This window comes from Hippocampus comes, unplaced genomic scaffold (genome assembly GCF_001891065.2).
Source record: "Hippocampus comes isolate QL1 unplaced genomic scaffold, H_comes_QL1_v1.1 scaffold48, whole genome shotgun sequence".
In the NCBI taxonomy this organism is placed as follows: domain Eukaryota; kingdom Metazoa; phylum Chordata; class Actinopteri; order Syngnathiformes; family Syngnathidae; genus Hippocampus; species Hippocampus comes.
The window spans coordinates 318,592-344,261 of NW_017808403.1; the positions used below are offsets into that span (position 1 = coordinate 318,592).

At 56.6% G+C, this 25,670-nt stretch overlaps 1 protein-coding gene across 1 annotated transcript in view; it reads right to left on the minus strand.

Annotated features, from left to right (window-relative positions):
- LOC109508304 (transcription factor COE3-like) overlaps nucleotides 1-25,664 on the minus strand; it is a 54,123-nt gene extending 28,459 nt beyond the window's left edge. Inside the window, 11 exon segments of the mRNA XM_019858200.1 lie at nucleotides 1,530-1,618; nucleotides 4,114-4,240; nucleotides 4,820-4,953; nucleotides 6,739-6,765; nucleotides 6,768-6,850; nucleotides 17,802-17,870; nucleotides 19,899-19,972; nucleotides 20,814-20,869; nucleotides 21,183-21,246; nucleotides 21,580-21,736; nucleotides 25,239-25,664. Coding sequence (XP_019713759.1) covers nucleotides 1,530-1,618; nucleotides 4,114-4,240; nucleotides 4,820-4,953; nucleotides 6,739-6,765; nucleotides 6,768-6,850; nucleotides 17,802-17,870; nucleotides 19,899-19,972; nucleotides 20,814-20,869; nucleotides 21,183-21,246; nucleotides 21,580-21,736; nucleotides 25,239-25,372 — 1,014 coding nt within the window. The 5' untranslated portion in view covers nucleotides 25,373-25,664.
- Between the last annotated feature and the right edge of the window lie 6 nt (nucleotides 25,665-25,670).

The following is a 25,670-nucleotide window of genomic DNA, read 5'->3' on the forward strand; positions in this document are numbered from 1 at the left end:
ATGGAACCCGACACCGTTTTGGTTCCGTTGTTTGTTCCGCCGCACTGACAACTGATGGCTCTTCTCATGTAACGACATCTCGCGAGGCGTACGCCAATCAGAGGCATCAAACGCAGGTCCGGAAAGTTCGGCTCCGGCCGCAAGTGCCCGACGAGCTCCCGGAGCCGGCCGGCGGCGTGCGAGCGCCTGCCAATCGCGCACGGCGCACGGCAAGCCGCGAGCGGGCTTTTGACGCCTCCGCGTCGGATCCCGTCACCGACGTCTGAGCCGCCCGGCGCGTCACGGTCCGCCGCGCGAGGGCTGAGCGGACAAGGAAAAGCGTGGCCGAGGCGCGGCGGCAAACGGGAAGCGACGGGCGCCGTTGACCCGCCGCCGCGCCGACAAAGAGCTTTCCCCTGCGCCTCAGAGGAAGCGGAAGGCATAAATATTCATGCCGAGGAAGAGGCGACGGCCGGCCACGGCGGCGGCGCGACCCGCGCCGGCGATTAGCATCAATTTACAAACAAACGGCTTTTTGTGGCGCGTCGCCGTTTGATGAATGGCTTCAATTTGGCGGCGGCGGCGTTCACTGTCACCGCGCGTCTGCCCTCATTGGCCGCATCGCCGCCGCGCCGACACCGAACGCAATCTGCCGCCGCCGCCGCTCGCCTCCGCAATCACACGCGTGCGCGCGCGTGCCTTCAATGAGCGCGCGCGCGGGCGCTCCGTGTCGACCGGCGACCGCAACGGCAGCGTCCGCCATCTTGCTTTGGATTTTGAGACGCCTGAATCTCAATCTGAAAAAAAATCTTCATTCGAATGTCGATCCAACGGCGCTCCCCCCGAAAATCCCAATGAAGCCGTCCAAATCGGGACGGGATCGCAATGTTGAAAGCGGATTTTAAACGCGGTGAAAGTCAATCTCTCAAAATCCGAATCTGAATCTCAACCCGAGCCGAAATCTTTGCGCCGATGGAAACGTCACGATGAAATGACTCGTCCGTCCGAACGTTCCACCGAATGGAAATCCGGATGACGGTGGAAGCCGGCAAGAAAGCACACTGACCTTCGGTAACCTCTCGGGGTCCCCGGGGTGGCGAGGGATGACCTTCTGTAACCTCTGGAAGCCGTAGTCGATGGTGGGCTCGTTCAAGGCTGATGAAGAGAAAGTTTGGCAAATTCCAAACGCCGTCCAAATGCCGCAAGCCGTTGGCGGGTTACCCGTGTAGAGGGGCAGCGTCCGCCATCTTGCTTTGGATTTTGAGACGCCTGAATCTCAATCTGAAAAAAAATCTTCATTCGAATGTCGATCCAACGGCGCTCCCCCCGAAAATCCCAATGAAGCCGTCCAAATCGGGACGGGATCGCAATGTTGAAAGCGGATTTTAAACGCGGTGAAAGTCAATCTCTCAAAATCCGAATCTGAATCTCAACCCGAGCCGAAATCTTTGCGCCGATGGAAACGTCACGATGAAATGACTCGTCCGTCCGAACGTTCCACCGAATGGAAATCCGGATGACGGTGGAAGCCGGCAAGAAAGCACACTGACCTTCGGTAACCTCTCGGGGTCCCCGGGGTGGCGAGGGATGACCTTCTGTAACCTCTGGAAGCCGTAGTCGATGGTGGGCTCGTTCAAGGCTGTCCAAGCGCACGCACGCGCACACACAGACACAGACACACACACGCACAGGCACAGGCACAGCGGTTTGGCGAGATGCGCTGTTGCCAAGGCCATGATGAAGTCATCCGATGAAGCCAGCGCTTGTTGAAATGAGCGGCTCCTAATTCAAATCTACTTCCGGAGGAGTCGGCGGCGACTCCTTCGCGCCGATCAAGTCCATTAATCATAAAACGCTGTCAAATTTGACTTTGGGGACAATTTGTCAGAGGGTCTTTGTCAGCGTTAGCGCTTGTAGAGGCTAACGATGATTGACAGGCCGCGCGCCGGCCGCCTCCTCGTGCCCATTTGCATAAGTGCGGCCTTCATGAATACCAAGCGGGCGGGCGGCCCGCCGACGCTATTAGCATGAGAACAATATTTGTTTGGCTTTCCCCGGGAACGCCGACCCGCAGCCACGTTAAATCTAATTTGTCCGAGGCGAGGCGAGGCGAGGCGAGGCGGCCGGCGGCGGGCGCAAGAGGATGAAGAAGCGACGTGGTAGGGGGAGGGGGGGAAACAAACGCGCAGAGTGACAAAGCGTCCGTGGAGCGCGCCGGATTTCTGCGCCGCCGTATATCGGAATCCCGCAGAGACGTTTGGCGGAAAACAATCAACCCCGTTTCCCAAACGGCGTTTCCGCCCCGCCGGGCGGTGTCAATAACGCTGACGCCGCAGCAAACGGAAGCCGACGCAGACGCGAGGCCCAATGGTGACTCGCAATCTTCAAACTCCAAATCGCAGTGGAAACATCGGCGGGAGTCTGACTCTCAATCTCACGACGACTCGGAGTGCAGGGCGGTCCGCCTGGATCCGATTCCAGATCGCCATCTTAGTCTGACCGGATGTCGAAAATGTCAAACTGTTTTGAGTCTGAATGCGACTCGATCGAAAGACCATCCTGGGCCTGAATGAAAATCGGGACTTGAAGGTGACCGCCTGGAGTTTGGGTCCCACCCGGCGCGTCGCGCGGCCCGCGTCGTCTGGCTTGCGACCACCAAAAGGCAGGCGGACGTTGCCCCGGCGAGCCGAGCAACGTCCGCTTCCTGTCTCGCTCTCCCTCTTGAGAGAGCGGGACCGATCGCCCCCCGATGTGACTTTTGGCCGATCGGCCGAGGACGCGGCGCCATCCGCTTCCAGGTATCTTTGATGTCATCCTGAACATCCGTTGGGATCAAAGGCCGCCCGTCCGCAAGCCGTGGAAATCAGTCGCCGTGGCACCTTGGCGCCGGCGGTCCTGTCGCAGCTGTCGGGACCCGAGCGGAAAACACCCGCCCGCCGCGTGCTTGCTAATTAGGAGCTAATCACCTCCCGCCGACGCTGCCCCTCCACCTCCCCGCCCGAGATGATACTCGGCGGCCTAAAACGGCCCCGCAGAAAGCGCTAATTAGCCCACGTTAGCTCTTGGAACGCGCGCGCACGCGCGTGCGCGAAGGCCGGCGACGTGATCGGTCCCGACTGAGCGCACGGGAAGTCCCGCCGGGCTGTCAATCAAAAGATGACTTCAAAGGAACTCTTCCTTTCATCACAAGCGTGTCCCCGTCGTCCCCGCCGCCACCGCCCCCGAGTTGAGTGAGTTGGAGGGGGCGGGGGGGCGGGGTCAAACTCGGGTCGCGCAGGTGACATCGTCAGTCACAAGAAGAGCGTTTCCTCACCGCTGATCGACTTGACCTGAGCGGGTGTGACTTTTGGGCAGATTTGAAAATGACGTCGGAGGAAGACGCAACGGCCATGGAAGACGCGGCAAGAACGCCTTCGGGGCTGAGGCCGGACGTCTTGCCGCCGACAGGTCCACAAAGCCGGCTGGCTTTAATCTGCTCGGCCCATCGCGAGAGGCGGCGGCAGCGGCGGGCGGCCGTTGCGACAAAGGCGGGCGGGTGAGGGGCCGGGGGGGGGGGGCCCATTTCAGACCACGAGCTGACATTTCCTTATCAGTCTAAACAGCTGACATGTGACCTTTGAGCTGCGTCCAAGGACATTTGGATGAGGATGATGAGGATGATGATGCAATTGTCCGCCAAAGTCAGAGGTCAGATGCCGCAGACACGCGCATTCGGACACGTTCGGGTCACCGCGTGCCACACTGAGGCCCGTCCATGCTTCATACATACGTATGTAAATATGTCCATATGTATGAAGCACGCTCCCTCTCAGTCTGTCTATCGATGAATCTTTTCATATCATTCTGCTTCGGAATATGATGATGATGTTGATCATTGGCACTTTGACAGAGCGACCTCCGTCCCCCTCATCAAATTGGCTCATTCATTCCACGTACATAAAATACAAATCAGACGTTGGTCTGGCAAAAGTACAGAAGCGCTTCTTGTTGCTTTGGTTCAAATCATTGCCGATGAATTCTCCGTGGAGACGTGACACGGAGTTTTTTTTTTTTTTTGCGAGCATTTCTTTCTCTCAGATGAGACACTTGCTTGATGAAGAAAGAAAGTTGATCAAAGCGGAGGCTGGCGTTCACCTGTGTAGACGAAGCGTCCCGGCGCGCCTTTGCAGAACTGTTTGGACTTGTAGGACAGCGTGACCTCCACCACCCCGGGAATGTGGCGAGGGGGCGTCTGGACGCGGATGGCGTGCGGCGTGATCAGCTGCGGAGCACAACGACACGCTGGAGGAAGGCGCCGCGCCCAAAGTAGCCACAACGAAAGCGAGAGCGCGCCGCCCAACAATATGCACAAAGGCCGGCCGGCGTCGGACCAGCAATTCCCGGTGGGCGGATGGCGAGCGCCTCTTCCCCAAAGCGACGGCCTTGCCGACGTCACTTTCGCGGGACTCGGCAAAGACACAAATGAACGGGGAGGCTTTTTCTGATCTCCGCTGCTTGGAAGAGCCCGGTCAGCGAGTAGAAAACAAACCCCCCAAAAAAGCCCCTTTGGGCATGTACTTGAACTCGACGGTTTGCCGCACGCGGAGAAAGAAAAATGAAATCGTCAGTGTCCCAAGGTCGAGCCCAATGAAAAAACGGAAGAAGGAAGGACTATCCGGCCATCGGGCGGCCGTGCGGACGGCAACGCTCGGGTGAGCTCTTGCCCCGCCCAAAACTCAGGTGAGGCCATTTTCAAGAACGAGCTTATTTTTGCCAAATACGCACAAGCTCGCACGCCTGTGCGCGCTCGTCAGTTGAGCCCCGCCCATCGCGTCGGCGACCACCGTGGCCACGGCCTCACCTCGCTCCACACCAGCATGGTCCCGAAGACCACCTGGAGTCCGTCGAAGAAGTTGTCCCCGATGAGGATGACGGTGGCGCCCCCCGTGGTCCACCCTTCGCTGGGGCTGATGGCTTTGATGCACGGCGTGGCTGCTTCACAACACACACACACACACACACACACACACACAAAGCCTCAGAGTCCGTTTTTCGTGAGTCGCGCGTGCTAACGTGCGTAAACACAAGTCCGCTCTTGGCAAGCCTCGTCGGCCGCGGAAGACATTCGGCGCTCTTGGCTGTCTGGTGAATTTACGATGACAACTCGTCCTTCGCCCGCCGCTCAAATAGCTCGCGAGCGTCCACTTTAGCAGCGGAGTGAGACAACCGGCGAGAGCTCGCCGGCTCGTCCGTTGACGGCGTCGGACCACCGGTTGAGCGACGCCTTTCTTGGTCGGTCGGTGCCGCGATCGGTCGGCCGCTTCCTTCTTCAGCCACTTGAAGGCATGGTTGCTCGGCCGCTTTCGTCGGCTGCGCTTGGTCGGTTTTTGCTTTTTAAAAAAATCTCATCCACTGATTGGTTGCTCAGTTGACTAATCAATTGATCGGTTGGTGTTCTGACTGATTGCTTGGTCATTAAGTCGGTTGGTGAGTTATTTCGTCAACCGACGGCTGGGTGGGTTGATTTGTCAAGCCGCTCGATTGGCGGGTCAGTTTGGCCACTGATGTGTTGCGTCGTGAACGGGTGGGAGGATTGATCGGTCGACCGGTTGCTTCGTCGGTTGATCGGTTTGGTTGAGTGGTCAATGAGCCGCTCGTTTGTTTGTTTCTTCATCAACGGATGGGTCGGCCGAGCGGTCGGTTGCTGGCGCTGCTCTGGCGATGGATGTCTCTGGTGGGTGTTTCCCCTGCGGGCGGTTGGATGGAGCCACGTCTCGCGTCTTGTATCGATGGGGCTTTTTTGATATGTAATAAGGTCAAATCATTGCTTCAGTCGATGGTTTGGTCGCACCATCAGAAAAATCGCGATGGGAGTTTGCCCGGCGCGAGGCGTGACGGCCATGCGGTGAGACGGGCCGACAAAAGAGCGAGCGGGGCGGCGGCGGCGGCGGCGGCCGCATTCATTTCCCGCCTTTTGTCAGGACGGTAAACAAACCAGTTGATGCGACTTTTGCGCGCGGACCCCGACACAAAGCAAAAGAGGAGCACGTCTGGAGGATGCTTTGGTGGGGGGGCAAACACGGCGGCAGATGTTGAGGCTTTTTTGAAAAGCAGATGAAAGGACGGCGCCGCAGAAGATGACGACCGAGAGGCTTCGGACCGCAAGGACCGGCACGCCTCCCTGGCCGGTGTCAAGGCCGTCTCCGGAACGAACAATCGCAAGCTGACGCGTCGGCGGCGACAGATTGGTGTCAGCCGCCGTTTGTTTCGTCCCAGCCAGGTGCCAGCCAAACACGTCGGGGCCATCCGAGGAGGCGAGCGCTCCTTTCATGCGGCTCCCGTGGAGATGAGCGCCAGCCGCCCGCCCGCCCGCCAGCCCGCCGGCTCCGTTCCAGCGCACTTGAAAAAGGCGAGTCGGGACGTCGGCCGGGAGGACGTCGCCTGATGCCTCTTTGATGACTGACTCTGGGAGGGCTTCTTTGACTTGGCGGCGTGTCCCAGACGGGTGGGAGTTGTCGGGGGGGGGGGGCAAAGGAAGACAAAAGTTTTGCTCCGACGACATTTTCTTCATCTCCTCCGTTACCGTCTTTGTCGTTGGCCTGGATGCTCGTGCGTTTGGAAGGACAAAAAAAAAAACTTTTGTTTTTTTTTCCCAATCGATACAAAAGCACGGCGGCCTGCGGACCGCAGTCCGAGACCAAAGTAAAAATGGCGTTTTGACGTTTTGTAAGATGGAACAACGCGCGCGTGCCCCCTGCGAAACGGAGGGGGCGCTCTTACCTTCGGACGGGTCCCGGCGGCGTGCCTGACCTGGAAGCGCCGCATGTCTCTCGGGTTGCCCGCATTTTTCAAACAGTTCTGATTGCACTTGAGGAAGAACTTGAGGAAGAACCTACGACAGCGGGCCAACGAAAACACATCAGTACATGTTCAGTGCAGTCCAAAAAAAAAAATTTGTTTGCATTGTGCAGTTTATCGAATGGCACAACTGAGACGCGAGCGCGCCAGCGTGTCGGCAAAGCTTCGCTTGGTCACGTGCGTCGCCATGGATGACAACATCATCTCCCGCTCCGAGGAGGCGAGGCGGCCCAACCCTCCCGTCGCCCAACACGAAGCTTCCTCATCTGATCGTCCCGGTTGCCACGGACAACAGCCATGTAAACAACACAAACGCGGCGTCGCGGGGGGCCGCTGGAGCGCCGACGGTGCCGGGCAGGGGATCCGTGTTCTCGCCGCTTTAATCAATAAAAATCAAGTTGTTATTAAATCAAGGACATAGGGCAGCCCCCCGGCCCCACCCCGCCGGTGCTTCGCCCACCGCTGCTTTACAGACCTCCAGAAGTGAATGAATCAGAGCGTTTGTGTGCGTTGGATGATGTCACCCGACCACATTACGGGAAACGCTGCGGTTGGATTCGGATTACAACACGCGCACGTGGAGTTGTGGCGGCGGCATCAGCGGTGGAAAATCAATAGTCGCCCCCTCCCCCCAAAACATGTGTGGAGTATATTTCACTGTCTCCCAATGAAAAGGCGTGAGGGCGATGTTAGCTTAGCGTCACAGTTGCATTTGACGGGCGGCGACAAAGCATTGGTCGCACTCAACAGTGTGACCAAGGAGAACAGCGTGCACTAAACAAAGAAAAATAGTTTTCGTGTCAATAAACGTGCAAGCGGGGGCGCACACACACACACACACACACACACACACACACACACACAGACCGAGGGAGGGATGATTAGTCGGCGAGGTCGAGTGTGGTATTGACGCGGCGGCCATGTTCGCCTCTTGAGATGAAGTCGGCCGTCTGTGCCGCTCATTAGCAACAAACAAGAGCGGCCGTGCGCGCGCGCACGTTAGCATCGCGTGATGATGCTAACGTGCGCGAGGGCGTATACGTGGCTCGCTGGCTCGGCTACACGTCATCAATAATTCAGCAGGCGAGATGCGAAAATGACACGGGGCTCCACTTCCATCGGCGTGGACAATCAAAGTCAATATTTGATGAGCTCCGAAAACTCAAGTGAGCCCCTCCCCCTCCGTACCCAGAACGCGCGCACATGCATGCGTACACACACACCCAGGAGTGCGCTTCCGCTCCACCATTGATGCGCTCCACGCGCGCGAGTTGTTCGTATTCTAAGAAATCTGAAATGGGCTCCGTCTGGCAGCTTTAGTGGCACCGCTCGGGTCGGTGTGTGTTTCTTTTATTCGAGTGAGCTGCTCTGATTGGCGTGTGTAAACTGGATCAGGTCGTGTGTGCGCATGCGTTTGTTTTTTTAGACACGTGTACATCCGTGTGGGTACACATGGGCGAGTGTCAACTGGATATACAGAAAAGTTCTCATCCATTCTCAACATGGGGACAGGAAGTGGAGGCGGGTCAAAAACCACCCAACAACTGCTTTCATTCGCCTCAAAAGCCCAGTGATTTTGTGTGTGTGTGTGTGTGTGTGTGTGTGTGTGTGTGTGTGTGTGTGAAAGCGCGGGGGACACATTAGAATGAGGTGGAAGTCAGAGTTGGATTGCAAAATGGGGGAAAACCATTTGATCCAAAACAACAAAATCAACACGCACGTCGCAGCCGGCTCGGCTGGGCTCTGGCGCGGTCATGATTGCGCGTCGGCCAGCAGCATGTTGAGCCGTTCCGGGAGAAAAATGTTCCCGCTCCTCCCAGAACACCTGCAGAAACCCCGCGGGATGCCCGCAGACGGAGCGTTCCAGCGTGGCGGACTTCATCACATGTTCAAGTGGAATGGGCGCGCCTGGCCCGCGTGCGCGATGACAACAGAAGGACGCCGGCATTTGGGCTACGGCGGCGCGCTCGCTTCCGCTCGCGGGCGAGAGCATCAAAACCTTTCAAACGTGCTCCCAACCGGCACAGAAGAGGGGCACCGGCTCGCTTGCCGGCATTCTCCAGACTACGCGCGGGCCCGCGTCACCACGCGCGAGCGCGGCTCGGCCCGGCCCGTGTTGACGCGTTCCGGCCGACTTGGCCGAGTTGGAGGGCGCAAAAACGCAAGCTGGAGCCTTTCTTGTCACGTTGGACGCAACAAAGTCGAGAGCAGAAAAGAAAGAAGAGGAAGAATGACGAGCACGGAAAGGGCAGGAAGTCACGAAGCGGCCAACGGCGGGGGGGGGGCAGCTCGGCGACAAAGAGAAAGACGGGCAGACGTCATCGAGACGGGACGAGGGCTTGGGCTGGTGACGTGCGCCCGCTACTTGGCGAGTCATCTCTTCATCTTCATCACACTCTTCGTCATCATGATCGTCATCATCGTTTTTGCTCAGATTGAAATGGATGCCGATCCATTTCAAAGTCATCGATCGCTCTTCGATCCACTTCCTTCCCCCGCAGGCGGCCCGTGCGCACCGCCGCCGCCGCCGTTTCGTCATTGAACACCGCATTTTCGTTTGCACACACGCACGTTCAGTTGATTGGTTCCTGATTTAGAGCTGGAATCATGATGCAAACGTTACATAGTAAATGTAATTATTCTCCTTTGAAGTTGCATCAACACACACACACACACACACACACACACACACACACACACACACACACACGCAGCTATATCAACGCACACTTATTTGGCACAAGTGCAGAGCGCAAACGTGTGTGTTTTTTTGCAGCGTGTGTGTTTTTTGCCGGCACATTTGAGCTTGTAGCGCTCTCCGCTTCCGTCCATCTGTTTGGCGGCGTGCGGGTGCGATGCTGCGGTCGTGCAGCGAGGTGTGCTGTCGCGGCGGCGGCGGCGGGGGCACCAGCGGTCAGTGTCAAGGTTGCCGCCGGCCGGCCGGCGCCATATGGCCCGACCTTGGACAAAAACAAACACCTCTGAGAGCGCCTCTCACTCAAAGTCTTCTTGAAGAGGAGCCACGTTTCCAGAGTTGTGCCCACGTTGCCGTTTGTTCGCAGCGTGTGAAGCGGGGCCCGGAAATCCCAACGTTCGCTCAGGTTATTTCTTGCCCGACGTATTTCTTGATTTTGCCTCGACTCGCGCGCGGGTGCTGTATGGCGGCGGTGCATTCGATCCCCAACAAGCAGCAGTTTGGCAAACGGTGACAAATTCTTCCAAATAAGAAACTCAAAGCTGGTTTTGGCCACGCCCGGCTTGAGAAGAAAACCGGCCCCGCTTGAGATCCGCTTCTCGTTGACTTCAGAGACGAGCCACTTGGGATCCACTTGAGATCTTCCGGCGTCGGTCAGCCGGCGACCGCTTCTTTCATCAAACGTGCGAGCCACCCGACGTGACGCCACCGGCCGATTGGCCGCAAGCACAAGAAGCGTCGTTTGCATCTCGAACGGCGACATGCAAATGCAGACGCAGTGGCTTTGTTTGGAAAACGTCGCTGCCGCCCGCTAGGGGCTCGGGTGAGGCCGTGTGAGCAATTTGCGCAACATATCAGGTCGCTCGAAGGGAGGCGCCTCCGCCGCCGCCGCTTCCTGTCACCGTTTTTCTTGACGTCGTCGGCGTTTCTGCCGCGCCGCGCCCACGCGGAGGTGTTACGCGGCGTGAACGGCGCCGGGCGGGACGCCGCAAACGCCGCTGGCAACTCCTCCGTCGCTCGTCCGCGGAAAAGGGACGGAGGAGTCGGGCGGCGAGGCTCCCTGGAGCAAGTCGCTCGCTGCGAGAGGGGTCGCCATGGTAACCAGGCATTTGTTATCCAGCCCTTGTCACATTTGCCGAGGTGACGACACTTCTGACAAAACAGCACAAGTGCTGCCAAGGTGCCGGCGGAAACCAAAAACCACACCACACACGCCACGTGGCGGTGTCAAAAAATGTGTGAGTGGTGAGCGCCTGGTGGTGGCGCGAAAGACAAGAATGAGATTTTTCCCCCAAATAATTCTCCAAACGGCAAAGTCAAGACAGTTTGCGGTGTCGCACACGCGACAAAAGCGGGAGCGCAGTCGCTGTCACGGCATTGCTGACGTTTCCATGACGACCGCAGGAAGTGAGCAAGCCGGAGGCGGCTGGCGAAGAGAGGGCGTGGCGCGGGGGGAAGCGGGGCGAGGCCCCGGCGTGCCGCTTTCCAATCCAAAACACGGGCGGGGCCTGCCTTCCGACACCCTCAACACAACCGGGCGAGGACGCCCCGCAAAACTTCCTGTCGGCGCCGATTTATAAAATAAATCGCCACCGCTAAATTGGCGAACAAAAAAAAAACCCCACCAAAAAACGGAGGAAACTCGCGGTTGCATTTATATCACCCGTGAGCTTTTGGGGATCGTATTGATTTTGTATTTCTGTAGGTCCATCGACAAAATGGAAGGTCAAAGGGTCGTTTGGGACACGAGACTTTTTCTTCTTCTCGTCGTGGTTTTAATGTTGCACTCAACAAGTACCGAATGTGAAAAAACACTCAAGCCAAGACCGAAACTAAAATGAAGCACAACTGGAAAAAATCTCAAGAACAAGCCTGCTCCCAAAAAAAGAATCCAAACGGCAAAACCGCATTTCTACTTGGAAGGCGTGTATACACCTCAAAGTGGCAAACTGCGAATGCGGCACGCGCACGCCCGTGCACTTCATGTCGACATGCTCGTTTTGCTCCCCAAAAGTCCCCCAAAAATTCTCTTGGCGTGCGCGTGCGCGCGGTTGCGCCAGTCTGTGTCGACGTGTGGAATTTGAGGTGCATGTGTGCGTTTGTGTTTGCGTGTGCTCGTGCGCGCAATTGCCTGAACGCGAGTACGAGCGTGGACGTGTCAGATGTGGCGCATCTGCTTGTACCTGCGCGAGTGCGCGAACTTTGGCGGTCCCGCTCGCATCCGCCTGAGCGAGCGGGCGCACGCGCGCATGTGATTGACAGCCGCAGAGTGTGAGCGTCTTCATTAATGACTGACGACTAAATAACACTTAAGCCGGCTAGCACAGGTGTGGGGGAGGGGGAGGGGGAAATTGCTCGATGGATCGATGCTGGTGTTCACACACACACACACACCTGCGCTCCACTACGTGGTGGCCCGGAGCTGTTCTGGATTTGAGCGGACATCGAATGCTCGGGGGGGTCGGTGGTGATGGTGGTGGGGGGCAGCAGCCTGTCTTCATCCTGATTTTTTTTTTTTCCCAGAATCCTCAAGCGGCGTTGAGATTAGCCGGTTAAAGGGTGGCGGAACATCTCGCTCTTTGATTGGAGCGCTTGACAGGCGGGATTAGAACGCGTGATTAGCGAAACGCCGCACGTACGCACCGCTAAGCTAAAATAAGCTAAGCTAAACCCAGAGGCACCCCGCTAGCGTGTAGCTGCTTTGCTATTCCACTTTCTCCAGTGCGGCGTCATCGTGAGGCAGTTGTTCACCCGCCGCGGCGAGTAGCCGTAGATGCGGCACGCCCGGTCACGGGTCCCTCTGGCGACTCGTCACCGCCGAAGACCATTCAATGGCGACAGGAAGAACGGTCGCAGCGGGTCCAAGTTGCAGCCGGGCGTCCTGCGAGTTCAGTGATGTCACGCTTTCAAGGTCGGCGTGACTTCAGACAGTTTAAGAGGCAGGAAGTGAAAAGGGGGGTGGGGGGGGCACATCCTCCGGACCCACTGGACTCACAAAAGTGAGGGGGAGAGGGGGGAGGGTCTTTTGGCAGAGTGGCGTCTTCGCTTGGATGGCGGCGGAGGCCGAAAGCGGCCTCTGGGGCGACATTACGCGCGCGCGCTAGGCCTTAAAAGAACACCTGCTAGCTAACACATACGCACACGACTGGAGGGAGCAACCAGAGGAAGACGAGGAAGTAAACGAGGAGAAGAAGTAAGGGGAGGACGAGGAGGGGGAGGCGGAGGCGGAGGCGGGCGACCGAGGTTTGGAGCGCAGATGGACACGGACGAGCCACACAGGACGCTCCCGCGTGCTCATCAAGGAGTCTTCGCAAACCCAAACGACGCCCGCCTGCACACGCGCGTCGCCGGGAATCACGGTCACCGAGAGACGTTTGAAGTGGCCGTTGAGAAGCCGGCTGGCTCGCTTTCCCGCCGCAGGTACGACTTGGACGCCGGCGTCGAGTCGATTGTTCGGCGACCGCGACGCTCGGGGAGGCGTCGCGCTTTGCGCCGGATGGGCACCAAATGAAAAATGGCCGCCAGAAGCTCACCGTTTCATGTCGCTATCAAATCAAAACCTCGAACGCAATCGTTTTTCAAGGCACCGATGAGGTCGGTGAGAAGACACTCTGGGAAGGGGCGCCAACATTTGTTTACCCTCTTGTCCAATAAGGGAGCAGTGTGTGCACAAAGTCGTGGGTTTTTTGTGTGTGTGTGTGTGTGTGTGTGTGTGTGTGGGGGGGGGGGGGGGGTGTCATAATAAGCATGACAAAATAGAAGACTTTCGGAGGGCACATTTCATACCCAAGCTAACTCAATGTGCTTCACAAACCATCACGTGACAAACGTACGAGCAGTTCCAAAGTGGACGAGATTTGAAAGCACAACCACAAAATTCAAAAAGCGCTTCCTTGAAATTCCAAAAGCCAGAAGAAGATTTTAGAAAAGAGGAAACGGTGACTTTCGAGGCTGATTTTTATCGACACAAAATGTTTTCCTTTTCTTTTTCTTACAGTAAGCGATGAATCTGAGTGTTGTTGATGAATTAAACGGTGGGAATATTTCAACAAAATAAAATTACGGATTACTGAAACCTGCTGGAATGTTAAGGATCCAGGCGCCCCTTCATCATCTTCATCATCATCATCATCACTACAAGGCGCACGCGTGTGCGCGCGCTAGCATAGCTAACATAGCTAGCTACGCTAGGGAAGTTCTTCGTCGTATTGACGGGATTGCTCGCGAGTCCTTCGCACCGCGCGACAACGTTGGCCAGCTGGCTGTGCTCGCTCCTCACTTGCGGTTGTCCGCCCAGCAAAACACACACACACACACACACACACACACACACACACACACACACACACACACACACACACACACACACACACAAAGACAATGGCACTCCGGCTCCGAAGCGCCTGGTTCCCCTCCCCCAAATTAATTTGTCAAGTTGCCGCCGCTGGAATAAGACGTTCACCTTGAAAAGTCCATTTACCAGTGCGCAAAAAAAAAACATTCCCACAAAATACACTTTTGACTTCGACGACCCAAAAAAAAAAAAAAAAAAAAAACATGACAGCCACTCACACGCGCGCACACGAACGCACATTGTTGTGTGTGTGTGTGTGAGGGGAACCAGCCGGGGAACCAAACAAATGCGCGTGAAACCGAACGAGGAATCCCAAAAAGAAAGCAAACGCGTGCGCGAGAAAGCAAAATGTCATACGAGGCGGCACGCAAGCGTGTCGACCACCAAGCAAGTCCCAAAGCGAGCTCAGAACCAGACAATGAAGCCAACAAGGAGCCAAAAGTGGAGACGAGAAACCGCAACACTCGAGAATACGAGGAAGCCGAGCCGCGGAAAGAACCTCACGAAGAAGCCGACGCGCAACCGTCCGACGAACCAAAGAAGGGAACCAAACGAGAATTGAAAGGACCGCCGAGACATGCGCGACTCGACAAATTAGGGAGCCAACAAACAGGTGACACACCCAACGAGGGAGGAGTCGTCGTCCTCCGTGCGTGTCTGTGTGTGTGTGTGTGTGTGGGGGGGGGGCAAAGGAAACGGGGGAACATTCGAGAAAGCGCCAGAAGCATTCTCAAAAGCCAACGAGGCGCCACGCAGGCACCCCAACGAAGGAGGCAAAGAAGGGTGGGGCCAAACAAGCGGGCGGGCACAAGAACGCAAACAAGCGTAAAAAGAAGCAAACCAGGAAACAGACAAGCAGCCAAACGAGACGGCGGACATTTCGGCAACCGAATCAGGATAAGAAACAATGAAGAAATTCAAAGGACACGCCAACGACGGCAAATGCGGATGAAACCACGACGAAGGCAATCCGGGAAGCCCAAAAAGGAGCCATAAAAGCAAACAAAACGAGGCTGTCGGGAAGCCATTGTGCGTGCGTGCGGCTAAGCTGGCACGTGGCGATCGAGCTTTTTTTGCGAGCAGCATCCATGCGCCCGGACAATCTAGCGGCGCTCTTTCATGGAGCATGCTACCCGCTCATGTTGCCCATCGAACCCCCCCGCCCCCCAAGCACGCCAGTCACGTGACATTGGCGCCCGCCGCCATCTGCGGTCGGCGGGCTTGGCCGGTAAAGCGTCGCTGCCCCGACGCTCTCCCGGGCCCTGCACCGCCCCCTTCCCCCGCAGCCAGATGCCGCCTCCCACTCGTGTCGCTTTACGGCGCCACCGCATTTGCCAAGACCGATAAAAATTAAAAAAAATAAAAAAAATGAAAGAACATCAAAATGAACGGCAATGGCCGTGACTCCGCCCCTCTGCCTCCCGACAACAGGTCAAAGCCGCGCACTCGCCAATGCTGCTCGCCCTCTTGGGGCGCTTTGACATCTGAGCGGTGAAGCAAGCACACTCGTAGGTCGAAGCGCAAGTAAAATCAATCAAAATAAAACACACACACACACACACACACAGGTGCACACAGCTGCCTGGAAAAAAAAACACTTCTGCAACCTCAATTCCACACATGCTGTTCCCAGCATATTGTTGGGCTCCGTTTTGATCCCAAAATCCCCCCCGCCCCCCCCGCGCACATCATCTGCCTGCCGACGCTGCCGTCTCAGCGTGCCCGGATCACATTTCACACACGCGCGGAGCCCTCGAACAGAAAGCAAACCAACCTGACGGAACTCGATCGACCGTGACGACGAGCTGGAAACAAACTGACAGAAAAAAAAGGTCAAATAAAAAAGGTTGTAAAAGCGAGCGAGCGAGGGGGGCGTTGGAATCTTGGTGCGCGTCTACGTTTGTGCGCCTTTGCGCGGATCGTCGTATGAGGGAGCGTGGACTTGGCGTGCGTCCACTCGATGCGTCTGTGCGGACACGCGCGGAGCAGCCGAGTTGCGAGGTGGGATGTGCGCCGGCGCGGATGCCGGGGCAGGGGCAAACGTTCCCACGATCCCCCCTGCTCCCCGGGGGCGCCGGCGGGGCCTTCCCGGCCGAGCTTTTTGCTTTGGCGTCCCGATGAGTCCCGGCGGCGAGGACTGAGTCGACTGGTCAGTCGTCAATCACCAAGCGAATGAATGACTTCGGACGGGGAGTCGCCGTACCGAACGAAGGAGGAACCGAACGAGTCAACGGACGGCGACGATTGCCGAGCGAGCGACTTTGTTCGCCGCAGGGCATCCGAGCGAATGGGCAAAGCCGAAAAGAGAACGACTTTGACTGACGAGAGTGCGTTTGTGCCAGCGCCAAAGTCACGGAGGGAACGCTCGAGGGGAGTCACCGAATAAAGGAGCAAATGAGCAAGCGCAGCCCCCAATTTGATGGTCACGAGGACCCGAGCGAATGGACGAGTGCGAACGAGGGAGAGCCGAAACGAGTCCAAGGGCGCGTTCCGAGGAACGATTGACAGAGGAGAGACTTGCGTCGACAAGCGCGTCGGGAGTGTGCGGGAGCGCCAAGGGAAGGCCTCGGTGCCTGGCGTGGGCGGAGATCAAAAGTTCAAAGGTCAGCCTTCACGGGCGTGTGCGTGCGCAAGCGCAAGCGGGGGGGGGGAGGCGGGGGGGTCGTTACGGCTCAGGTGTCACACTTGACTTCAATTGATGTTTGCAGCCATACCTGCGAGAAAGCCCCCCCGGCCCCCCCCCACCTCACTGGGCTTTTCCTTCATGCCATGTCATCCCATCGATTTAGTGGCCGTCTCTTTACTGTAGCTGCGACGATATCATTTGCATGATGGCTGGCAAAGCGCGGCGGGCCGTAGCCGCCTCATAAATCCGTCTTTCTTAACAGCCACTAAAATGCAGAGAAACAACCGGTGGCGGTAAATCACCAGCGCGTGAGGCGAATGGTGGTCGCGCACGCGCCCCATCGCCGCAGCCGAACGTGTCCGGAGCAGGCATTCCACTGTCGTGTACGCGGGCCAATAATTCTCTTCTTCTGCGCTCCCTCTCATTCCGGGGCCGTTCTATTCCGAGTTCCTCCGCTCCAGGGTGGCCGGCTATCCGCAACCCCCCCTCAAAAAAAAAAGAAAAAAAAAAGAAAAAAGATTTGACTCTGGCAGCAGGCTTTCATTTCAAAGCTGCGAGTGCATCGAAGCCAAGCGGGCCGCCCTGCTTCGAAACGGATCGAGCCGTGTCTCAAATTGTATTTTAGGGGTCAAAGGCCACGCGGGCGGTGCCTACGAATGGAAGGGCGATCGCCGCACATCTCGAATCGGCGCACTTTTACAGGAGCCTCGACGAGAGAGAGAGAGCGAGAGAGATGGGTTTGTTTGTTTTTTTTCCTTCTGTTACTTGGGGGCTCGGCAATACGACACGGTCGCCGCAAAAATGGTCGTGTGTCCATTTAGTCCTTTGAAATGCCGCGTTGTTTTGGCTGGCTTGCGTTGTCGTCGCTTCTACTGCGCTCGCTTGTCATGGCAATGTGCAACTTCAGCGGCACTAAAGTGTCAAACGGAGAAGTCAAATCAGGCCCGCGGCGCTCGCTAACGAGGCAACGGGGAGCGGCCGCTTCCTGTCCGCCGACCTCCTTTGAGGTCATCCGTCGGCTCCCGCCTTTGGCGGTGGGCGGGCGGGTGGACCGGCGGTAAGGAAATCTTGGCGCCCTTCACGCACGTTCACGTGGACATCTGTTTGCTTGCAAATTCAACACACGCGTTGCCGGGCCGTGTCCCGAGCTCCTCCCGTGGCAAAGTTGGGCTGAAATCAACCACCTCCATTTGGGAAATCCCAATCCGAGCCACGCTGGCCTTCGGGTTCCACGGCGAGTGCAAACAAGCAACACCTTGATGACATCATCTCACACACACACAGACACACACAAAGGGGGCGGGTCCTACCTGTCGATGATGACGGGGTCAGAGGGCGTCTCGTTCCGATTGCCGCAACTTTTCTTGTCGCAGCAGCGGCTGAGGAGGGAAGGCACGCGGGCGTTAACGTGGGAAGGGACCGCAAAAGCAAACACTCGGGTGCTCCGTGGACTCAAGCAAGTTTCTGATTGGAGAACATTCGGACTTCAGGATGCGCTGCAAATATTCCGGAGCCGATCGACATACTCTGATTCAAAAGGAAAGACCGTCGTCATCCGGCCGACGGAAATTGACGGCGCGCGAGTGCGCTCTTCAGATGACGGCACATCCGGCTGAGGTGCGGCCCAAGCGGGAGCGCGCCGATATCGCGCTCATTCAAAAGGTAATAATTGCAACCAAAAGAAAAAAATGCAATCAATTCTCATCAGGATTCGCGCCTAAATGTCAATGTATTCATCGACGCATTTATTTTATGGCGCCCCCCCCGGGGAAAAGGCCGCCGCTGGTATTAGCATAGCATCTGGGGCTAATTGTTGAAAAACAACGTTGAGGCGCTTCACGCTGTCGTCATGAAACATGAATGCGGTCCAAAGTGCGCGCGTGTGCGCGTCGCCGGTTGCCGCGCGCGGCCCGTCGCCGCCGCCAGCCAAAGTTCCAGGAGACCAATTATGGCGGGCACCCGCGGGCGCTGCCTCGGCGACCGAGTGTCATCGGCGCGCCGGACCCCAGGAGTCGTGCCAGCCGCGCCCGCGGGGGACGCCCCTCGGCTCCCCCTCGAGCCTCCCTCGCAAAACAAAACCTGGCATGCCGTCCGCCGCATTTGCTAATGACGCTTCCCCTCGGGCCGCGAGCACGCTAATGAGTGACGCTGACGTTTGTGTTGATATGTGTGGGTGTGTGTGTGTGGCTTGTTGGCACAGGCTGTGGCTGTGAAGGTCACACACACACGCACACACACAAAACACAAAGACTTGGGGCTCGATTTGATCGCACATGGACCCGTGGATAAAAGCTGGCGCATCTTGATTTTGTTGGTGGTGAAAGCTTCGTTCGGTGGATTTGTGCTGAATTCGGCACCACCACGAGCAATCCGACGGACCGAGGGCATTTTCTTTTACACGCCCCCGACTTTGCTGATCATTTGACGGCTGAAAGCAGACTCGGCCGCTGGAACCTGGCACGGCTCGCGTAACTCATATTCTGGTGAATTTGATGGAGGCGCGGCGAGACAAATTGTGCGGTTCCTCATAAACGTACCCGGCCCCCTTCGCCCTCCTGCACGGCACTCCAGCAAATGCACGCTTCAATTCTCATGTGCCGATTTGAAAGGGAACAAGAGAAGGCTGCGAAGCGAGTCAGTTGTGTTCGCACCCACAACGGCGCCAAACGCCAGAGGCGCTATTCTAACCGCGTATGGGAAAATACCAAAACTCTGTCAAGCCTGCCCCTTGCAGATTTTATCACGCACCTTGTGCCAGGCACAAATATTGAATATTGAAGATTGAATATTGAGCCCCCCCCCCCCACACACACACACACACCAGCGTGTTTTAACAGTCACAGCTGGCAATGCCTGCAAAGCGTGGAACCATCATGTTGAACTGAGACTTGGCTGCGATGGAGTGTGTGTGTGTGTGTATGTGTGTGTGTGTGTGTGTGTGTGTGTGTGTGTGTGTGTGTGTGTGTGTGTGTGTGTGTGTGTTTCATGTAGAGGTTCAGCCTTCAGCTGGCACGGCGCCTCGTCACAGAGGTCAGAGGTCAAAGTCAGCATCTGACGCTCCCTCGTGTTTGTGCCGTGGTTTGTAGCATCTGTTGTCATGGTGACTGCTTCACACGCAAGCGCACACACACACACACACACACACGGGTGTGCACACGCCCCCCGTTTGACTGACGCGGACACGCCCGCACGGCCACCTGTGTGCGTGCATGTGTGATTCTTGTGCTGAAGCAGTAAATGAACATTAACGAGTGGGAGAAAACGTGTTGATTGGCGCATCGACACCAGAGACAGACAACAGCTGCTGTTTGTCACTCTCACACACACACACACACACACACACACACACACACCCCACACACACACTTGCGCGCCGCACGCAGAAGGAGTGTGAAGAAGAGTCGTACCTGCACATGATCTCATGCGTCAGTAGAACGCGACACATTTCCGGGTTCTTGTCTTGTCCCTCGTACAAAATGGCCTGACGACAACACACGCACACACACACACACACACACACACACACACACACACACACACACACACACACACACACACACACACACAATCAAGTTGTAGAAAGATGGAAAAACATTTTGGGGGCAACATTCAAAGAGGGAGATTTGGAGACACACACACACACAGTCCATGATCAAGTTCCATGCATAATGATCAAATAAATGCGCTTTTGTGTCGTGACCTGGGTTATCTTTCAGAGGTCAAATGTCAAATTTTCAGCTTCTCTTCCGAGGGGCCGTCATCGATTGGCGCCGGCGACTCCAGCCGACCTGTCAGCGCGGGCGGCGGGTTTACGCCGCGCGGTGCCACGTGAAGCTTATCGATCGGCTTCCCGAGCGCCGGCCGTGTCGCCGACAGCGCCGCCGCTTTTGTGTCCGGGAGTGGCCGCTCAAGTTTACGAGCGCAATAAAAATGAGCAAGGTGGGTTGCGCCGATGAGAAATCCTCAAGTTTGGCCGAACGGTTTGCTGTCAAAACCCTCTCCGCTCTTTCCACGTCTCAGCTAAGATGAGTCGCACCTTCAAATAGCTTCGGGGTCACTCCAAGGGAAAACCCCTGCAGTCAACTATTTCGAGTCGCTACATTCAGTTTAAATGCATCTCTCCTTATATTATTTATCATTTTATCTGTGGTTTTATTGTTCTTGTTTTGATTGTAAAGTGTCCTTGAGTGTTTTGAAAGGCGTTTATAAATGAAATGTATTATTATTATTATTATTATTATTATCTTGCGGTTTTTCGTTTCGTGCAAGTGAGGGGGGGGGGGTGGTACTAAAGAAGATGCTGCCGGCCGCATCGGTCTCACCTGCTTGGTCATGGAGTCGATGAGGCGCACGTACAGGTCTTGCTCCGTCCTGATGCCTGCAACAAACACACAGCACACCCTCACACGCATGTCACCCAGTTTTTTTTTTTGTTTTTTTTTTTTGGGGGGGGGGGGGGGGGTTCCCCCATCGGTCCGGTGTCAACGTGAAACTAGGAAGCCGAGCGGCAATGTGAACATTTCCAATGTGTGCTTGCGACTGAGCCGCAAGAGCGTCCGCGTCACGCGTCGCTCAACGGCGGAAAAGACGCGCGGGTGTCGGCGGCCCGGCGGCTCGCCGTGCGGCGGCCGCGCGGGCCCTGACATCGTCGCAGCCGCGCAAAACAAGAGGGAGCGTGTGGGCGTGCTCACCGTTACTGTAGAGGAGTTGTAACCTGTAATGAATCCCGTTGTTGGTCTTCTCCCCGTTGTACTCCTGCGTGTGACAACAAGACAAGACAACGTCAGTCAAAGTCGAGGCGGCGCACAACCGCGGCACAGCAAGCGCGCGCATGGACGCGGCGACATCCGCGCAACACCGACAGGAAGACGACGCGCCCTCGGAGAAAGGCGACGTTCCCGCGATGCCGAGAGCCGCGCGGCCAAAGCGGCAAACCGAATCGAGGGGGCCAAAAGAAAAGCGGGACGGTAAAAACCAACGAGACAACAAACGGCGACAGAAAATGGACGCGAGCGAAGCCGCCGAGACGACGTCAGCGCGGCAACTCGGGGCTCGTCGCGAGGCGGCGTTTCGCACGCGCGCACGCACCTTGTCTTTCTCGACGAAGTCGAGGTAGGACGTCCGCTCGATCTCGACGGGCTGCCCTTGCCGGTCGTAGAGCGCCAGGACGAAATGGAAGAAGTTGGACTTCCTCAGGTTGGACGGCGGCTGCTTCTCAAAGTGCGCGCGGGCCAGACCCACGCCGCTGACACACACACACACGCACACGCACACGCACACACATACATCGTGAGCCGAAGCAATCGGCAACTTGGCCCGCCGAATGCGAGCGCCATCCGTCCCTTCCGGCCTCCTCCGAACAACGGCGACGACAAACGCCATCGCAAGCCACACTTTGCATTCCTTCCCACAGTCGTACTCGCGATGTGCAAATTAGCATCTTCAAATGACCCCCGACCCTCCATATTTTAAAAAACCCACACAAATGTCGTTTTTTTCCCCCCTGCAATTTTCTTCTCCACTTCTCCCTATTTTCCGTGAAAAAGACTTCTTGAAGCCTTATTTGACATTGTGGGCCATGGAGTAAGTCCTCCTCGGCAGTAGTTGGCGCTATACTCTGGCGGTTTGACATGTCTGCTAGCCGTCATCCGCTTCGCAAAGGAAAGTTGACTTTTTTTTTTGGGTCATTATGTTCATAAAATTAAATGTTGTCAATCAAAAGCACAAGAGGTGTCGGTGCTCCATATGGAACACTCGTGCTGCGATTGTCTGGGGAAAAAAAAAAGGTGTCATGATTCGTTTTGTGACCACCAGGTGGCACTGTAGGGCTCTCCCTGCAGCTGCACACCTGTTGGTCATTATGTAATTAGTGCTTTAAAAGGAAAAAGGACTCCCAGCCCGAGCACTCGCTGTCGGGTCATTGTTGCTCTTTGCTTCGGTCATGTTTTGGTCACAGTTCTGTTCTAGCTTCACTTGTGATTTTTGTTTGCTACTTTGGACTATGTTTGTTTTGGATTTAGTTTTCTCTGTTTCAATACACTTCTTCAAGTACAACCTGCTCCTCCCTCTTGCCTGCTTTTTGGGGTCCACCACCACCTCGCAACGTGACAAAAGGGAAAATTGTTTCGTTGCATTTTTTTTTTTTTTTTAAGAAGAATCTTTGGAGTTTGAAAAGCTCCAATGGCAGGCCTGCACTCTACGGAGCAACGTCGATTGAACATAAAGACACATCATGATCATGAACAATCATCATACGGCTCAGGGGGAAAAAAAAAGACCCCAAAACGAGCCATAGGCGGGGTTGCGGTAGGCGGGATTGCGGCCGCCGCCGGCCACAACGCCGCCCGCGTTTCGAGGCGGCGGCTCCAAGCCAGGCACCGACACAGGGAAGGCGCTTTCCATTTTCACACGCGAGGCAATGGCGAGCCAATCCCGGCAAATGCCGTTCAAATTTCTGCACCGACGGCAAAAGCTCGGCGTAGCGGCGGCGGCGGCGTCCGCGAACGAGGAGGAAGGGCTAGGAAGGGGCGAGGCCGGGCGGCCGCACCAAATTCCCACGCCGCGAAGGCGGTCGCCGCCACGGGCGGAGGGAAGCTGCTCTCCGTATCCGAGTCGGCGGAACGGAGGACCCGTCGCGGCAAAGCTTCCCGACGTGGCGAACGGCGCTGAGAAATTTGGAGCAAAGCCGCTGCCTTGAAAAAGCGCAGCCTCAACCCGAATGAGCAGACATCCAAGGTCAGGACAAAGAGAAAAAAAATGGCGGCGAGGGACCTTTCGCAACCGAGGGACAAAATAGCGACCATTTCATTGCGAAGTCGCGCCACGCCGCCGCCATTAATTCACGTTGGGGGCAGCGCCCGAGTCCCCAGGCGAGTGATCAAAGCCCATCTGACCTTTGTGCGCGCACACACACACACGAGTCTCACTTGAGTTTGCAGCGGGAGTGACAAGACACTTTTTCTTTTTTTTCTTTTTTTTTCTTTTTTTTTTAACGCGTAACGGCAAAATGAGGACTGAATGCAGCTTGTCAAGACAACTTAGCGACTTCGAAATAAAAAAGGATTGGATTTGAGTGTATTGAAATGAAACGGATGGAATTGAATGGCAGCAAGTGGAATTGGAAATCAAACATGCAAAAGAATGAAGCCAAACACGGAAACGCTCCCCCCCGAAGAAAAAGCGTCTGTGTGTGTCCGCTTTGTGCCACGTCGCCCGCCACGGTCGATATCGGCGACCAAAACGTGGCGCCGTCACGGCCCATCCTTCGACGACCCGACCGGCGACCTTGGCTCGTGAGTTCCTTTGCCCTTGCGCGAGCTGCGTTGCTTTCCGTCATTTTGTCTCCCAGCCTTAGATGACCCTTGCCCCCCCCCTGGCCCCCGCCTCAGCTTACCGGACAACGTTGACAGCATTTTCCACCTCGTTCCACGAGCCGACATTATTTTCACCCGTTGGAAAGAGTCAACGGCCCGGCGGGATTTGCCGGACATCTCCTTGTTGACGCGTCCGACCGACGACACGTCGCTGGCCGGGCCGCTCGCAACATTTGCACGACTCTCCGCTTGACTTGGCGCCGCCGACCGCGCGATGCGACGAGTTCCTCTCTCGCGACGCGGGGCCCCTCCATCCGCGCCGCCTCGCCGCTAAATTAGGGCGAGCGCCGTGCCGAGAGAGCGCAGGCGGAGCGCGGCCGCTCCCGTTCGGAGAATGAGATGCGCGGCGGCGCCGGAGGCGCAAAAGGCCTTCGGATTCACGCGCGCCGTCGTGTCACTAAAAGCGGCCCGCGTTATGGTGGCGCCGTTGGCTCATTTGGATTTTGGGGGTTCCATTTTCTGATGCTCGGTTCTCATGGAGCGCCCTGTGATCATTTCATGAGATGAATTTAGTGATTGATTGATTTGAGGTTTTTAAGTTGATTTGATCATTTTCAGACGACAATAAATAATTGGGTGGTGAACTCCCACGCGTGCGTCCGATGACATGCAAGTTGTGCGCGCGTGACATTTATTGTTGCTATTCTTCTGAGACGCCCTGTCATGAATTATTCATAATCGACGACTTTTTATTGGAAAATTGTCGACCGGGACGGAGAGAGAGAGCGCGGCGCGCTCTGGCTCTCACACGCATGGTGCGGAGAAATTGGCTCCGTAGCTCTCCGACTGATCTCTTTGTCGTACAAATGTCCCCGTTGACCGAATTGGCATTTTGGGTTTTTTGCCCTCTTATCAATGTCATGAAAAAGTTTCTTGTCATTCACCCCCACCCCCCACACACCAAAAAAAAAAAAAATGCTACACCCGCATGCATGTGTTGCTTTCAATTGAAAGGAGCTCCAAGCGCTTCCTGCATGGGACTTTGCAGATGAACAAACAAAAGTGGAGCATTTGCGTGATGTGGCCCGGCAATTTTTCTTTTTCTTTGGAGAGGCGCATTGTCGAGATTGGAGACGAGCTGCAAAGGCGGCTACTTGCATTGACCCAAAGGATTGGATGCAATCGAAATCGCGTCGGAGAGCGTGGCCGTGATTCCTCCCCGATCACGCTGGCGATTGGACAACAAGCGGGACTTTGGTGCCGTTTGACCCTCGTCTATGAGCCTCTGCACGGTTTTCGCGGTGAAGCCTCGCAAACCGAACGCTGCCCCCCCCACCCCGCACCCTCCCTCCTTAAAAAACCACGGCGACGTTCGCGAGAGAACCGAGGAATGAAAGCAGCAAAGCATTTGACATGCGTGCGCGCGTGCCTGACCTCTGCGCGGCCGTGTTGGCGTCGAGGATCCCGGCGCCGGCCATCCAGGACCGCACGGGGGTCATGCCGGTGGGGAGCGGCTCCTCCTTCATGGTGAGGCCCCCCCGCGGGAGGCCGTCCTGGATGGAGAACATCGCCGCCGCCGACCCGCACCAGGAAGACCCGCAGTACTCCGTCACGCACCTGGATGACGACGGCCAGGGACGGGTAAGGTGGGGGTGGGCGCACCGGTGGGACGTTCCCCTAACGAGGGGCGTCCCGATCCACGCCAGAGTCCGGAAGGTGCGATCCCTCCGGAGCGAAGATGGAGATCTTTGAGAGCTTCAACGCTCCACGCCGCCAACTTGGAGGAGGAGGAGGAGGGCGGGGGGAGCCGAGCGGCGGGGCATCCCGCGGGACCGAGGGAGGAGGTGCGAAGGTGCAATTGGGGGG